Source organism: Pieris napi, chromosome 5 (assembly GCF_905475465.1).
Source record: "Pieris napi chromosome 5, ilPieNapi1.2, whole genome shotgun sequence".
Taxonomy (NCBI): Eukaryota; Metazoa; Arthropoda; class Insecta; order Lepidoptera; family Pieridae; genus Pieris; species Pieris napi.
The window spans coordinates 2,407,783-2,424,700 of record NC_062238.1 but is presented as its reverse complement, the minus strand read 5'-3'; the positions used below and the strand labels follow the sequence as shown (position 1 = coordinate 2,424,700).

General features: G+C 33.9%; 1 protein-coding gene across 1 annotated transcript in view; it reads left to right on the top strand.

Annotated features, from left to right (window-relative positions):
- LOC125049953 (progestin and adipoQ receptor family member 4) overlaps positions 1 to 16,918 on the top strand; it is a 50,114-nt gene that overhangs the window by 29,422 nt on the left and 3,774 nt on the right. Inside the window, exons 4-6 of the mRNA XM_047649509.1 lie at positions 7,241 to 7,344; positions 8,539 to 8,676; positions 16,411 to 16,551. Coding sequence (XP_047505465.1) covers positions 7,241 to 7,344; positions 8,539 to 8,676; positions 16,411 to 16,551 — 383 coding nt within the window. The remainder of the gene's footprint in view (positions 1 to 7,240; positions 7,345 to 8,538; positions 8,677 to 16,410; positions 16,552 to 16,918) is intronic.

The window sequence follows — 16,918 nt, the reverse complement described above, 5'->3', positions numbered from 1 at the left end:
AAAAAAAGGGGAGGGCAACAAAGTTGTAAAAAAAAACGTCATCTCGACATTCTCGAGCGTAGCTAATTTATTTTTTATTTTGAAGGAAATAATTCCAGAATAATGAAAAATATATAATCTGACGATTTCCGCAAGCCGAAATAACAAAAATTCGTCGATAAAGTTAAATGCGTGCAGCTGCGTGATGCCTACATTTCCTTAAACCGATCGGAATCTACTAAACGGCGTTCTAAATATTTTCCTCAAAATTACATTTCCTGTGAATTTGAACCGATTCGGACCGATAGATTTTAAGAAATTTTGAAAAATCTTAAAAAAATAAGAAATATTTTTTTTTAAAGTGGTTTCTTTATCGATCAACTTCAAAAACTAATCCGCCTTTGAGAAAAAACCACTTCGATCTCCACCAAGCTGGTCAAAAGCGGTTGATTAGTTCGAGAGATATCGTGAACGAAAGAAACCCGAAAAAGTGTTTTTTCAGGATTACTCCAAAATTTGTGGTTCGATCAATTAAAATTGCAAAATTACTTATGACGATGATAAAACTGCGTCGAATGCCGCCAACCGCGTGAAAATTGCTTGATCCATTCAAAAGTTATTGCGGTTTGAAAATTCCAAAAATAGTGTTCTATGAAACTTCTATCAGACTTTCGAGCTGGGAGAGCTCAAATGCATAGAAATGTTATTTCTTTGAACTCAGCGAGCTCAAAATATCAATTTTAAGCGCCCAGGAATGGAATTAGCGGGAAGTTGCAGGGATGGCCCTTTAGGTGAACCGTTTTTCTAAAAAAAAATTGTCAGATCAGGCGAATCCCTCTAGATAATCGTCAGATTATGAGACAGTACGTTTAGAACATAAATATGAACCACATATATCTTAATCTGACGCGCTTGAGTATTTCAAAATTGCGATTTTTTTTTGCAAATTATGAAAATGGCCGTGGGTTTGCGTCACATCGAAATCGTCAGATTAGTGAATGAGAGCTTTTTTTTGGTGCACTTAACACTCCCTTAGAAAATCTGACGCGCTCGATAATTTTTATTTTTTTTTCATTTTCAACCCTTAAATACAACCACCCGCATCATGCAAACGATCAGATTAACATACGTACATTATTAAAAATACGTAGGGCATTGATGCTATCAATATCTGACGCGCTCGAGGATGTCGATGCAACAGTTTTTTTTTACATATTTAACAATCTATAGCCGCTTCCCCCACCGATGAAAAGGTATATATCATATAACATTTTTTTCTTCTTATTATCTAAGCTTTGCATCCCAATAGGTCTCTACGACGCTCGAGTAAATCCCCATTTAGCATCGTGGGCTCCCCTACCATAAAATACATAATTAATATAAACTAATGTTAGATTGTGAAAATATGAATGCTTTGATAAATAAAACCTTAAACGAACATTTCAATTTGAATGTGACGAAATATACTTTGCTTTTCGATTTTCTCCACAGATTATCAAATGCAGGGCCTTGCATGCAACTACTAATTACATATTCATTGGTTGTCAACAAAGTACGGCCATTGTGTCTTTATCAATATTATTATGCATTAGTCATATGCAATTTCACGGTCAAAGCTTTATGCTTTGGAATAAAATTTTATTTATGTATATGACCTTACTTTTATAAGAAATAATACTTTTAATCGGATTAAATTAGATTTTAATTAAATAACGACAAGAAGAAAAATATATGTTATTTTATTCTTCTTGTCTAAACTAAAAATATATTTATCAGGCTAATTACGTATTTTAAGGCATGGTAGTTACAAAATAGTACATATTATGCTATGTATAAATTTTATTGCTGGATATCTTTGTACGTTCGTTTGGGTTTTGTTTGAATTCCTTTGAAGAATTCCGTGACAAGCCCTGCGATTCTGTAACTCACTTTTCGAACTCACACAGCGGTTTTCGCATCGGCGGTTGCTCTCAAATCAGTCGTGAAGCAGTCATTTTATAATTTGGCATTCTGAAAAGGTGGGAGCTTGTAGCTTATTGTTTATCGGAGTGCTGTGCTGTGTGAGTTCGAAAAGTAAGTTACAGAATCGCAAGGCAGTATCAGGTTTTTTCGACCAACTACCAACCAAAAATAATTGTATTTCTTATTATTTCGATGGAAAACAAACCCAGGACAATGGGGTGAAGCCCGTTAAAACTTTAGTTAAATAAATAAAATTATCACCAACAAACATTACGTAATATTATTTAAAATCTAACCTAAATATCTTTTTACATTTTGGCAAGCATGAAGCGCTTACATAAAAGATAAAGTTAGAATGAGTTTTAGCACAAATAGAGCAAAACGCTACACTTCAGACCCATATAAATGCCCCACATTCCCACTTCCTAGCGTCTACGAGATTTTATGTCGATTGTAACGTATCGTCCCGCTTTTCCATTTTTAATGTAGCTTTTCGTATTTTAAAATTTCGAAACTCGTTTTAACTGGTATGAAGTAATTTTAACATAACAAACTATTTATTTATTCAATTCGTAATCCTGTATCAAACATAAATTCTATGTAATAAACAAGAATTATACTCGTAGTATAGATATAGCCAAAGATGGAATACATAATATATACAAAAAGGTTTAAACAAAAGGAAAACTTAATAAAAAGTATTAAATTAATTTGACTAATTTGACGCACTCGCGAGCCCTCTGGCATCCTGGCATCATGAGTGTCCATGGGCGGCGGTATCATTTAGCATCAGGTGAGCCTCCTGCCCGTTTGCCCCCTGTTCTATAAAAAAAATACTTGAATTCTGAGAAAAGTTTTATTGGAGAGAAAAATTGCATGAAAAAACTTAGAAATCAGTTTTTATTCCGGTAAAGCGAACAGTCTCGATGGTGTAGCATAGCAAAATGTTCGATATGTGCTAAAAAGGTAGGATTAGTAAAAAAATCATATTAAGGCGAAACGAAGTTCGCGGGAGAGCTAGTTTATAATGTACTTGCCTGAGATTTCTGCGTTGTTAATTATTATTTAACCACCTATGAACAGCCTTCAATGGCATACGGCACTGGGTTACATTTATATATTATGATTTTATATATTATGTCACAATATAAAGGCTTTTTTTATAGAACAGGGGGACAACGGGCTCATCTGATGTTAAGTGATACAGCCGCCCATGTGCACTCTTAATTCCAAGGGGCTCGCGAGTGCGTTGCCGGTACGGAAGAATTGGTACGCTCTTTTCTTAAAAGACCCCAAGTCGAATTGTTTCGGAAATACTTTAGTGGGCAGCTGCTGTAGTGCGCGGCAGAAACTGCCTAAACGCTCAGTTGTGGAACGGCGGACGTCGAGGTGATACGGGCGGTGTTGTGACAATTCAGTACGACCTTTATATAAAACAGAGCTTTGAAATAACTTGAACCGGTATCAAATTTCCGCCGCTTTGTGTTCGCGAAAAGCAATATGAGAAGAAGTTGCGAAACAAATTGTGAACGAATCGATACCAATTGGGAATCAATCAGAATGCGATCACCGAGCATTCATAAATCATCTATTCAGCTTTATAATTCTGTTTTTGCTATTGACGCCTTGTCTATACAAAAAGATTTATTGAAAATGATATGTGGTTATTTTTGAGTTTATATTACTGACCTGGCGAACTTCGTACTGGCAGTCAATCAATTTCGTGATTAGCGGAACTTAATTTATAATTGTAATATAATGAATAGAAAATAAATATTAAGATATATTAAAAGATATGATAATTGTTGTAGATTTAAATAGATTTATATATTTTCCCTAATTTACACAAAATAAACTTCAGAACGCACCCATAAATATTTGACAACCAGTAAGTATATATACTTTTTCAATACTGGCATTATTCTTAATCTTTTAAACCTAAAATACGCCACTATCCGAATATTCCGGCAAATAAGTTCTTTAATTTGAGCGGAGAGTTTACTGTATCAACGGGGTTGAACATGAAATGTCAGAAAATTACGAAATTGTTACAAACTATTTTAGACTTTAGAGTAGGAATTTAGTAAAGAGAAATAAATAAAACAGCTGAGTTAGACAATGGTGCGAACCGCTCAATTACTTGGAAAAGACAGGGGCGATATATTTATTATAACAGACTACATTGACAGATACAGATTACATTGACTGATACAGACTACATAATATTAAGTGGATGCGTTCAGTTTAACATCCTCCCTTGAACGCAAACCCATAGCGATGAGGAAGTGCTGGTGTTTGGGCTTCGGTAGGGCTTTGGTGAGGCAGTCAGCAACCATCGAATCAGTGCCCACATATTCAATCTTGACATCACCACATTCAACTTTGTTCCTCAGATAGTGGTGACGAACATCAATGTGTTTACTCCTAGCATGATAACTGTAAGTACCTGTAAGTTTAATAGCACTTTGATTATCACAGTACAAAGTAATAGGTGTAACCTTTAAAGAAGGCCACAGTTCACAGTGCAACTGTCTCAGCCACATAGCTTCTTGAGTAGCAGCTGAGAGCGCCATATACTCTGCCTCAGTAGTAGACAAGGCAACAGTTTGCTGCCTTTTTGAATTCCAAGATATCGCTGCACCCTGGAAATTAAAAATGTATCCAGTACATGATTTTCTGTCTTCAGTACAGGAAGCCCAATCAGAGTCTGAGTATCCAGTGATTTCTTCATCAACATTACTTTTGTATACAAGCTGTAGATACTTTGTACCTTGTAAGTATCGAAATAACCTCTTAACAGCATTCCAATGCTCTTCTGTATGAGAACTATTATATCGACATAATGTATGCACTGCATAGCATATATCTGGCCTTGTTCCTTGTGAGATGTATAATAAGCAGCCAGTGGCTTCCTGGTAAGGTATACTTTCAAATTTTTCAGAACTTGAAAACTTTATATTCGGTTCCATTGGAGTTCCTACTGAGTTACATTGTTCCATACCAAAACGTCTTAATGTATTTTCTATGTACCTAGTTTGATCAATGGCTATTCCTTCTGAACTGTATGAAATACAAAGTCCAATATAACAATAAGCAATTCCAAGCTCATTCATTTTGAAATTATTCTTCATTTTTACTTTTATGTTGTTTGCTGACTCCTGACAGTTGTGAAACAACAAAATGTCATCAACATATATAGTTATAAACATAACATGTTCATTTTCATATTTATAGTAGACACAAGGATCTACATTCGATTTTGAAAATCCAATACTACTCAAAAAATTATCAAGCTTTTTGTTCCAAGTTCTACTGGCTTGCTTCAAACCATATATTGATTTATTCAATTTGCAAACTTCTTTTGTCCCATTATCATATCTGGATGGTTGTGACATGTATAGCTCCACATCTATGTCACCCTGTAAAAATGCTGTGACAGCATCCAGCTGTTCTATCTTGAGCTGTTGTAATTAGTTCTCGCAGAAGACCTACCTTCCTCAACAAGCCGGAGTCATCAAAAGCCTTTCTCAGGTTATCCCATACCTCCTTAGCCGTGGTGGCATCCTGGATATGAACATAGTTCATAGGGTCAACTAGAAGGACTATTTTTGACCTTGCCTTCGTATCTTCGGTCTTCGTAAAAGCCATGCCCGATGTCTCGACACATTTCCACAAATCTTCATGCTCTAAAAAGGTTTTCACCGCGAAACTCCATGTAGGATAATTATCACGGCCCGCCAAACGATCAATTTGAGCAAAACGGGGGTCCGCCATTGTAAGCTGAAAAGTTAATGACGTCGCAACGTATCACGAAATCAATTTGCATCAACGTGATGCCTATCACTTTATAAATCCTACTTCCCTATTTCTATCCGGGCGTCTGGGCCCATAACCTGTTACAAACTATTTTAGACTTTAGAGTAGGAATTTAGTAAAGAGAAATAAATAAAACAGCTGAGTTAGACAATGGTGCGAACCGCTCAATTACTTGGAAAAGACAGGGGCGATATATTTATTATAACAGACTACATTGACAGATACAGATTACATTGACTGATACAGACTACATAATATTAAGTGGATGCGTTCAGTTTAACAGAAATTCATGAACATTTCTGTATTTGATTTGTTTAGAAATTTTCCTATGTTGACAAACGCAACAAAGTTTTATACTTACTTTAATTCAATGGAAGGAGTATTTTCAAATAGTTTACATGAAGTTCCACTTACTTAACTATTTAATATTATATATACATATACATAACTAAGCACCCAAGAAATTAATAAGTATAAAACATGTTTATAAATCTAGAAAGTTAAGTGGTAAGCTTAAAAGCAATCTCGTCCGTGTATAATTATAAATTATCGTAAACATGGGCAAAAATTTGACTTTATTACCTTGATTTATTGGGGCTCAATTATGACTGTACTAATAATTTTATGTGAAATTATTTTTCTTTTTCGTTGATCACGTAAAAAACACTATAGTAAGGAAACAGGTTTTAGTTCACTCTGATATTTTGGTATGGGAAAACTTGCTCCTTATATCTTCGTATACTTACGTCATAGTTACGTAGATTTAGCAGATCATTAACAATTAGTTAAGGTAATTGGAGAAGATTGACGTAGGATGGATTAATGAACTTTTTTGACGAGATTTGCATACATAGCGGTTTTTAATGTTAAAAAACGTGTGGCACTCGGGGACTGCCGCGGTAAAGCTATTGCATGGCATTTTTTAACAACTGATGCAATTATAATTATATATTTTTTTCTTTGATATTAATTCAATCTTCTACTCTACTAGACTCAGACTATGTAGTCTGTCTCAATCTAACGCGTACGTCACCGATCACGACAGAGAGATGTGAATACGCAGTAGGTATGCGTTCTGTTCCACCCTAACGCACCTGCGCTACGTCACCGATGACGCCAGACCGATGTGAGACGCAGAATGCGTTCTGTCCCACTCTAACGCGTATTGGCCGCACTTTCATTACGTCATCGTATGTTAGGTTTTTATTTTCGTTACGGAATTTCTTTATTCGGTCGCCGCGCTCAAAGGCCGCGATAAAGCGGCTGATATTTGTATGTATCTTTAGTTACCTGATTTCGCAAGTATATATAAATTAGGTACACCTTATAAGTGACATAAGAAGCGTTTTGTAAAAGAACAAGTCCATTTAAATCCTTGATTTACTTTTAATGGATGAAAAGTTTGTGATTAACTCGAAATCTTTTAACGACATTAGACTCGTGTTTTTCATAGATTTAGAATTATTTATATATTTGCCAACAGGTGCTATACCAATGGTGACAGCGACGGTGTACTGTGCGCCAGCGCCACTGCGTTACTTGGCTCTGGCAGTATACTGCCTTGGAAGTCTTCTGGGCCTGTATAAAGTAAGTTTATACATAAGTAGTTTATGATTAGCTTGAAGGGGTATGAGATTATAACAAATTCTGTTTGTTTTATACGCAGTGAATTGTGACATCAAGCTACGAATATTAACAGAACTTCTTCGAAATTTCATAAAAAAAACGTAGTACCGGTGCAGATCCTTCCTTATACTTTTAATATATAAAATTCTCGTGTCACAATGTTCGTTCCCATACTCCTCCGAAATGGTTCAACCGGTTCTTTTGAATTTTTTATGCATATTCAGTAAGTCTGAGAATCGGCTACTATCTATCTTTCAAACCCCTAATTTTTTATTTATAGTAGATAGAACTATTTATATTGAACTAAAATATTTTTCCATACATATATGTACAATACATACATGGCTAAACGACGTTTGCCGGGTCAGCTAGTAAAACTATATAATATTTAAATATCTCAACTCCACGTGTAAACATAAATTTTTACCTCTTTTTGGTAAAAAATTAATCAGTGGAATTGCGCCATTTTAACAAACGTACTTATCTGTGTCTATTCAACTCAGTAAACACAATTTATTAGAAAGAGACGAAACAGCACTTTAGTTAGAGTGCAAATAAACTTGTATAGTTTCTATAAAAAAGGTTTGAGTCCAATGTGGTTCAATGAAAATTGCATTACAGATAAATTACAATACCACGTAGACACTAAGCCTAGTTCATGTGCAAAACCAAAATCAACCAACCTACAGATTTCGTATTATCGCATCCTTGATCACTTTTGTGAATTCTAATTTCCAATATCGTAAAGCTCAAAGACTACGTCAATGAAACAAGTTCTTTTGTCGGTCATTCTGATATTTGGGAAACGTGCAGCTTTTAACGAAATCACAACGTCATAGTGACGTGTGCATAGTATATATTTAATTAGCAATTAACTAAGGTATTTGGAGATTTCTGACGTATTATAACTGGTTGGACTAAATTACATGAGCCCAATACGCAACACAATACGACGTTATTTATTATATAATAACGTTATTTTGTGCAAATAATTTTTCGTAATGAGGAAAACAATAACCTCTACGTATAACTACGAAGAGGGCTATTTTTATTATAATTTACTTTCCTTAGCCTAAGTTAAGTTTTATAAAATACTTTTTCTTAAAATTAACTCTGGTCAGGGCGTCGTGGAAATTTGAAATCGATTTGTTTCAGGCTATGCGGGCTTGGTCCCCATGGGAGAGACGTTTGTGCTTCGCGGCCCCCTTCTGCATGAGACTACTCCTGGCAGGGGCTAGGGCAGCGCGCTTTGGAGGCGGAGATCCACATGCCATACTGCACGTCTTCCTACAGGTAAAAAACACATAAGAACAACAGAAGTTTCTTACTTTAGTTGAGGGATTTCCCTATATTTCCGCTATATTATATTACGTACTTGTAATTGTAAATTATATACCTGGGGAAATGTCATTTCTTCGCGTTTACTGGGCTCCACGCCTCGTAGGGACGTCAAATGTCCCTTAACCTTTAAGCGATAAAAAATAACCTTAAAAAAACATTGATCCATAATAAAAGTATTGACTCGTTAAATTCAGCCAAGCAATTAACAAGATAGCATTTATCGTAACTATAAAGAGCCATTTCATCAAATGGTCACTTACGTGACCTCAATATAATATTTCTACGAACGGACCACGATATATATACAAATTATAAATGAATATTCAATTTTCTTTGAGCTTTATTGTCACATCTCACTTAAAAAGCTTCCAAGCTTTCGTAAGCCGGAAGTGGTTTATAAATAATTCTCTTGGTAAGTTTGAAAACTGCAAGAGTTTAAAGAGGAGCGCTCGAAATGCTTCTTGTTTTATAAAAGCGTTCTAAAAGTACACGCATGAAGACGCTATAAACTTGTTATAATATTATTAAGCCAACAGTGAATAATGTATAACAGATATAGTGTAAATCGTCCATTAAATGTTAAATTTTGTCAAAAAGTCAAAATCATTTATTCTTTTAGGTAACACAGTGTACACTTATGGAATGTTAATAAAGAAATACATATAAAATGCTTCGGATTTTACATTTACTGCCAGTTCTCAAATCAAGGGCGTAGAATGGACTAGAAGAACTGGCAATACACTCTCTGTCACTCTTTTTAATCGCCAAGTTTTACGTTTTATACAATATTTTTAAGGAGCTGCAACCATTACACCATGTTCCACATGACATCTTAAGTAATTAATAGTAAAAAAAAATTTTATACCTATATTATATAAGTATTTATAATGTTGATTTGATGTCCTATAACCCCTAGATTGGCCAGAGGGCGTCCACAGTGAGTCTACATCGCGTTCGGTCTCGTATTACACCTCGCTTAAAAAATATGTGTACCTTTAAAACTGGCAGAATTTCTTCCCTGTGTGGTAAATTAATAAATTTCATTATTTTAAGACTGATACAACTCAGCTATGACATCTATTAACTGCTGATTACATAAATACTTTTAATTGATTTATAGTGGACCCTTTATCTACGAATATCTTAACAACTGACGAGTCGGTAGTATTTTCTATGAAGAAACGGCTGTCAAACGCTCAGAGATGTGACGACTAGTATTTTGGATAGAGAAACTGGGCTGGGTTCATTCCTTACATTATTATTTTTTGTATTATAGTCCATATCGAGGTAAAGTTTACGTATAAGTTGGGCTAAGTTTGGTTGTAAGTAATTTTATTATAATTCATATAAAAGTAGCAGCCTATAGAGTGTAGTCCTAGTAGCTCTAGCGTGGGACTCTCATCCGAGGTCGTAGGTTTGATCCCCAGTCGTGCACCAATGGGCTCTCTGACTATACGCGTATTTAACACTCTTTGTACGGCGAAATAAAACGTCAACCTGGTTGTCCCAAGTCCAAGTATGTATCAACATGTGTCACTTGTCTATGAAATAAAAATGATAAAAGATGCAATCTGAGGTCAAGACCCATAAGGGGTAGCGCTACTGGAATATATTATGATGGATTTTCAAATATTCTCGTATATTATGATTATTTCGTTTTAGCTAAATATTTGTTACTCGGTTAATTCAAATACCTGAATCTTATTTGAAACGGAATCAAAGATTTTACACAAAGGTCTCATGTATGTATGAATGAGGCCAATACTAAAATATTACATAATATTACCAACAAGTTCAGTGACTTATAGCGAATAAGCTTCTCTTCTGGCAGAGATCCAAATCATTTTAACCTTACCCTTTCCGTGTCCCGAGATTTTTAAATACAAGTTTCCACTTGGCGAACTTGCGATTAGATTGCAGAGGAAATAGCTATTTTTAGACATATGAAGCATATTATAATAAAGAAATGCAATTATCAGTATGTGCTTTCCTCGCTCAACGTATAAGTATCGCAATACAGCGAGGAAACGCTACCATCTTTAAAGGTAGCGTAGCTTTACCGACGCCACAGGGACCAAAGTTTTTAAATTTGTTTTAATTATAAACTTTGAATTATTATTATTATAACTATGCAGATTAAGAAAAATACAAATACTATATAATTGTGTGTTTGAATTAAAAATATAATTTATATAATTACGATAAATATTATCAATAACAAGACATTTTATTTACGATTTAGTCGTTGCCTTGTTTTGTCCTTGATACAAATAATCTTATAAAATTAATTTTGACACCATTTTGACTCAGAGTAAAATAATTATAACTATGTACAAATATGTTTTGTGGCACTTTAGGCATTTACATTTTTACCGTAACTAAAGTCACACGCAATAGTTTCAACTGAAACTTATAGCAAAATCATTTATGTATTTGACCTACATTTAACCTCATTCAAAAATTTTAACAGGAAATATTGGAATTAAATTCAAACTAGAAACAAGGCCAAAGTACTCAAATATCGGTTGTTAGCAAGTTGGTTTTTTTACCCATTCACAAACCAACTTGTTAACAATATTTAACTGGCAGTAAAAGGCCTGTTTTTGACCGACTTTAACAAAGACAAAGGTCGATACAATTCAGCGTGTAATTTTTGTTGTATTAAAACTTGAGCAAAATGACGGGTAAAATTACATAAAGGTATTTTGGAGTAATATTATTTACATATTTTAATAAATGTAATTTAAGAAAAGGAAGGCCATTTTACCCACATTTGTATCCTAATATGTTCCAAATCTATGGAAAACAAAATATGTGTGAAAATCTACAAAGAAAATCGATAGAACCTGTCGGTTATTTGTATTTCATTTGTTTAAAGAGATACATTTTTAAGAACCAAGTAAGATGATTGTACCTAAACTATTGTTTTAGACCTAAGGAAATAAAATCCCTTTTTAGGAAAGGGGAGATTTAACACTCTTCTGCTGCCTCTCTTCCCGGCAGATCTGCCCGATCGTGCCTGATAGACACGTAGGCATGTAGGGTTCCTTTGTATTAAAAAAAAAAAACATGTATATTTTATGTAGGTACACTGAGCATCATGGGAAAACAACGTCTATGGTGAGAGAACGTTGAAGTGTTGTACCACGGCTAGTAAATGGACTACCTGGTAGATTATTATACAGTTAACATAAAAAAACAAGTTAAATATATTCATATGAATTTGTCGCGCTTCTGACAAGACTGCTATTGTTACATTACTACAAACCAAATTCGTATTATTCTGTGAAATAAATAAATGTTTAAAAAAATCCATTTAATAGTTAACTTTAATTGTTTAGATTAATTACTGCTGGCTTGTCTGAAAGCTTTCAGCAGTAAAGCCGCCCATAACATTGTTGGTCTTCTATTATTTTCATCTATTTTACGATGTCCAAAAGTGTTTATTGTTATTTCTATTTACACAATGTACGGCGTATAACTTTTCAACTTAATTTCAACGTTAAACTTTGCGCTAGATAAAACTTAATTAAGTTATCGAAGTGAATTTATTGAGCACGTAGTGGGTAATTGCCAGTATTGTACGTTCGGAGCTTGCCGATTAAAATTACAGTAGTATTTGCAGTGGTATTATTTCTGAATTTCAAATGAAACAGTTTATTATGTGAATTTTCTCATGATGTCAACAATAACTGCCTTGCGATTCTGTAACTCACTTTTCGAACTCACACAGCGGTTTTCAAAGCGGCGGTCGCGCTCAAATCAGTCGTAAAGCAGTCATTTTATGATTTGGCATTCTGATAAACAATAAACTACAAGGAGGGATCTTATCAGAATGCCAAATCATAAAATGACTGCTTTACGACTGATTTGAGCGCGACCGCCGCTGAGAAAACCGCTGTGTGAGTTCGAAAAGTGAGTTACAGAATCGCAAGGCTGAATAGTATAACAGATAAAGAATGTATGTAGCGCCCTTATGCTTGGCCTTAAATCTTCTACATAAGATTCATAGTCTATTAACGTGTAAACGTCTAGTTAATTAATGTATGTAATGAAATTAAATAAGTATCCATTAGTGAAAACTGGGGTTCGACCACACGACGACGTCGAATCATATGATTAAACTAGACTAATAACACAATGTTATATGTTTATTAAATACGCATTCAGACATGAGTGGGCTCAGCTCACACGATAATGTCAAAGATGAAGTTGAGTAGGGTCCCATGCCCACTTCTGGGGCAGTCGAGCGTGTAATTAGATCAGGGAAACGATATGCTCCTAATATTTAACTGAAAAATTAAACTTATTTCAAGACAAAAATGAAGGAAAGATCTCGTTTATAAAAAGGTTATGTCTATTTGTTTCTAGCAATATAACATATACGATACATATGTGATGTAATATAGCCTTTCTCTTTCATTTTCCTCGATATCCAATAGAAAAATATTTTTTCATTATACACTTAAACAAACAACTTCCGCTTTATAACATTAGTATAGCTAATGAAACAAATATTTCTATCACATTTTACCTGCATTGAGTTTCATCATCGGTCGTCGTAACAGAATACGAAATTCTATCAAATTTTGCCGCGCACAACTTGCGCACTATGGAACCTGCCCACTGAAGTATTTCCTAACCAATTCGACATTGGCTCCTTTAAGACAGGAGCGTATCTATTCTTTAAATGCCGGCAACACACTCGCGAGCCCTCTGGCATTGAGAGTTTCCATGGGCCCCTTTTATTTTCACTTAAGATCAGGTGAGCCTCCTGCCCGTTTGCCCCCTGTTCTAAAAATCTCGAAATAAGACGTAAAACATTTCTATTGTTATATATATACGTAAATGTAACTTATGTAGTTATTACAAAAGCGCTTTTGCTTATAATATATATTAAATAAAATACATTACTAAAAATGTCTATATGTATATAAATGAATGACGTCGTAATAAGATGTTTACGAAGCGTCGCCATATCAAGTAGCCTAAAGGCAAATCAGCAAAATATGTTTTTGTTAAAAATGTTACACTCGTGAATTTCGAGTCATATGATCGTCATTTCTTAATAATTTTTACCTTATTGTACAATTTGTTGAAATAAATTTTGAAGACAACATTCACACTTAGAAAATCCTTCGAAAAGTGAATTGGCTCTAGTAGACAGAAAGGGATTTTTATATATTTTAGTTATTGTATCATTTTTCATTGTTATTGTTATATATATGTTATATAATAAAAGATTGTTTTCCTTATTAGGGTTACTTGGAAGAGATCGCTTATTAGCAATAGCCCATTGCATCCCTAATAATTTATGTTACGAAATTTTAATCAATACAAATACTCCCTTCATACATCTGCAATCGAAATCAAAACATCACTAACTTTGCCAACCACTACAGTGTGATATCATTCATAAATGGCGCCTGAATATTCTTCGAATCCGATAACACATTTAATTATTTCCTAAGATAAAACAATCATCGAGTTTTCTTATCAATATATTATTTTCCTTATATAAGGAAAACAAATTTCTGTTAAATCGGGAAAAATAGATCATAACAAGATATTAATTATGTCGGATATCCGGTATATGAAACCAATTAGGGCAAGATTCTAAGTATCACATACGGGAATAATAATCATTAGTGAATTCTCCACTGATAAGCCTAAAAACTATATTTATTTATTTTTTTGTTGATATAATATTATCTCTTTAGAAGATCACACTTGTGTTACACTTGTTATTAGTTTTTTACATTAAAAAAAATCTTCCTGTCTTCATTGCCGACCACTTATTGTTTATACTTATTGTACATCGGTTTTAAAGAATTCATAAAAAAAATTTATTAAAAATCCCAGAATTCACTTCACACGTTAATTTTCACATAAGTATATAGATTAAGTCAGACATTTAAATGTCATTTAATTAACTGAAATCGGCCATAGAACGTAATTTTTAGGTGCCCGCTTTTTTTGCAAAAGAGTTTATATCTTTATATTGTATTTATTTAGTTTGTTAAAAAGACTGCATACACAAAATGAAACAAGTTCCATTTGCTCTCACTAAATGAATTACCTGCAGCTGTACGGTTTCAGCTCAGACAAATGAACGCTCCACTCCATCAAGGAATTAGGACTTAGCCCGATACTAGACTGATAGAGAGAAATAGAGCTCGGACAGTTAAAGGAATTTCAACCTTATATGAATAAAATTATTTCATTACAATAATAAAATCGCGTTTTTTTGCTTCCTAAATAAATTAAATCTTTTGAAATGTTTACCGTGTTTTTTAAGTTATCTTGGACTATTGATAACATATTTTGTTGATGAATTTGTGACCCGATTGAACTTAAAATGTACAAGGATAATAGTGAATAATAACCAACCAAAATAATTTGTGTATAGCATTATTCACTAACTAAACGTTCAAGACGCCATACCTAGTAGGACTTTAGACGGCAGCTATCTTATAAGAAGACAAAACATTGCCTAGAAAAAATCGTATATCCGTATTTAGGGAATCCCCCACAATAGAGACTGTAATAATAATAATAATAATATGTATTGGAAATCTCGACTGAAAAAAATTTCATGCGTATTTACCCTAGACTATAATATATATACCTAAGCCACCGTGCCTGAATTAGCCTGGCAGGCCTAAACGCCGTACATGGATGTGTAGACAAAATAGAGAGTATTGAGAGACTGTCTATCCCATACCGTTTGTATGATTCAATGTCCATGATAAATAATGATAAATATTTTAATGAGTCAGCCATATGCCTCGCGCATTTTGACGTTTTATGGGTAATAAACACCTAGCACTGTTGCATTTGTTATATATTAAGTGCTTCCTTGTTGACGAAATTTTATGATACACTTTTCCATAATGCACTTTCTTGGGTTGGATAGTCGCCATATCGCCTCGTTCCAAATACAGTGACACAAGAATTTTACCTTTGATTTTCATGAACAGTCTATGCAATTAACGTTTTCGTTGAATTTTTGTTCATCTTTATATACGTTACTGGTAGATAGTACTAGTGACCCCAAAGCTGGTGTTTTCGCTTAACGAACAAGTATCGCAATGGAGCGAGGAAATGTAGCCAGCATTTAACGTACACTGTCACAGGGACCAAACTTTTTAAATTGTTTTAGCCTTCAATTTCAATAATAATTAATATTATTATGTAGGTTATGAAAAATACTCTCTATTATATATACATAGTGTATATTTAATAATAGACATATCATATTTTAATACGACTCGCTGGCTTTTGGTGTGTATGTGTCTTTAATGAACAAAATAAGAGCCTATATTTGACTGACTAAAGCCTAATGTTATCGCATTAGTATAACTAAAAATCACGAATATAATGACTCCTTTATTATATTAAGGTATATTTTACGATGCAAATTTTAAATTTTAACATTCAATTTGTTTATATAAAGTTATCTTTATTTTGACGCTCCCAGGGTTAACCCCATATTGTGGTATTTGCAATTAAAATAATATTCACGACGGAAGGGTGTGCCTCGGGCATTTCAACCCTAATTTTTTTTTTAGGATCTACATATAGCTCCTGGCTTAATTTAGTATTAAAGTGTTTTTTAAGGTGTTTTAGAGGTGCCACTGTCTTATACTTATTGTAACTTTCACTGAAGTGCATTGAATGTTTCAGGATGCGGTATCCCTGGGTGGTGGTGTAATCGGTGCTCTGCACATCCCGGAAAAGTGGTTCCCGGGGACTGTGGATCGCTGCCTCAACTCACACAATATTATGCACGTGCTAGTCGTGTTAGCTGTCTACTCCATGCATCAGGTAAGGAAATCAATTGTCCTTCAAGGAATATGAATATGAAATAATTATGTAAGGTGATTACTTACTCCTTTTTTATTGTAATGTGCCTTAATGAATACATTGTTTCCGAAGTTATTTTTAGAATTTTATTATTCACATAAAAAATGCGTCTAAATTAATTTGGAACAAAATCATCTTTATTCAGATGATTTGATTAACAAATTAACTTTTTCGCGGGGACCGAATTGTTAGGTTTGTTTATTTATTAACTTTAAATACTACAAAAATTTATGTGTCAGCGGAACAGATTTTTCTATCCACGATAGACTTATAATAATAGTTTTATAAAAAAGTATTTTACCATTTGACTTGATCTTGAACGAAGACA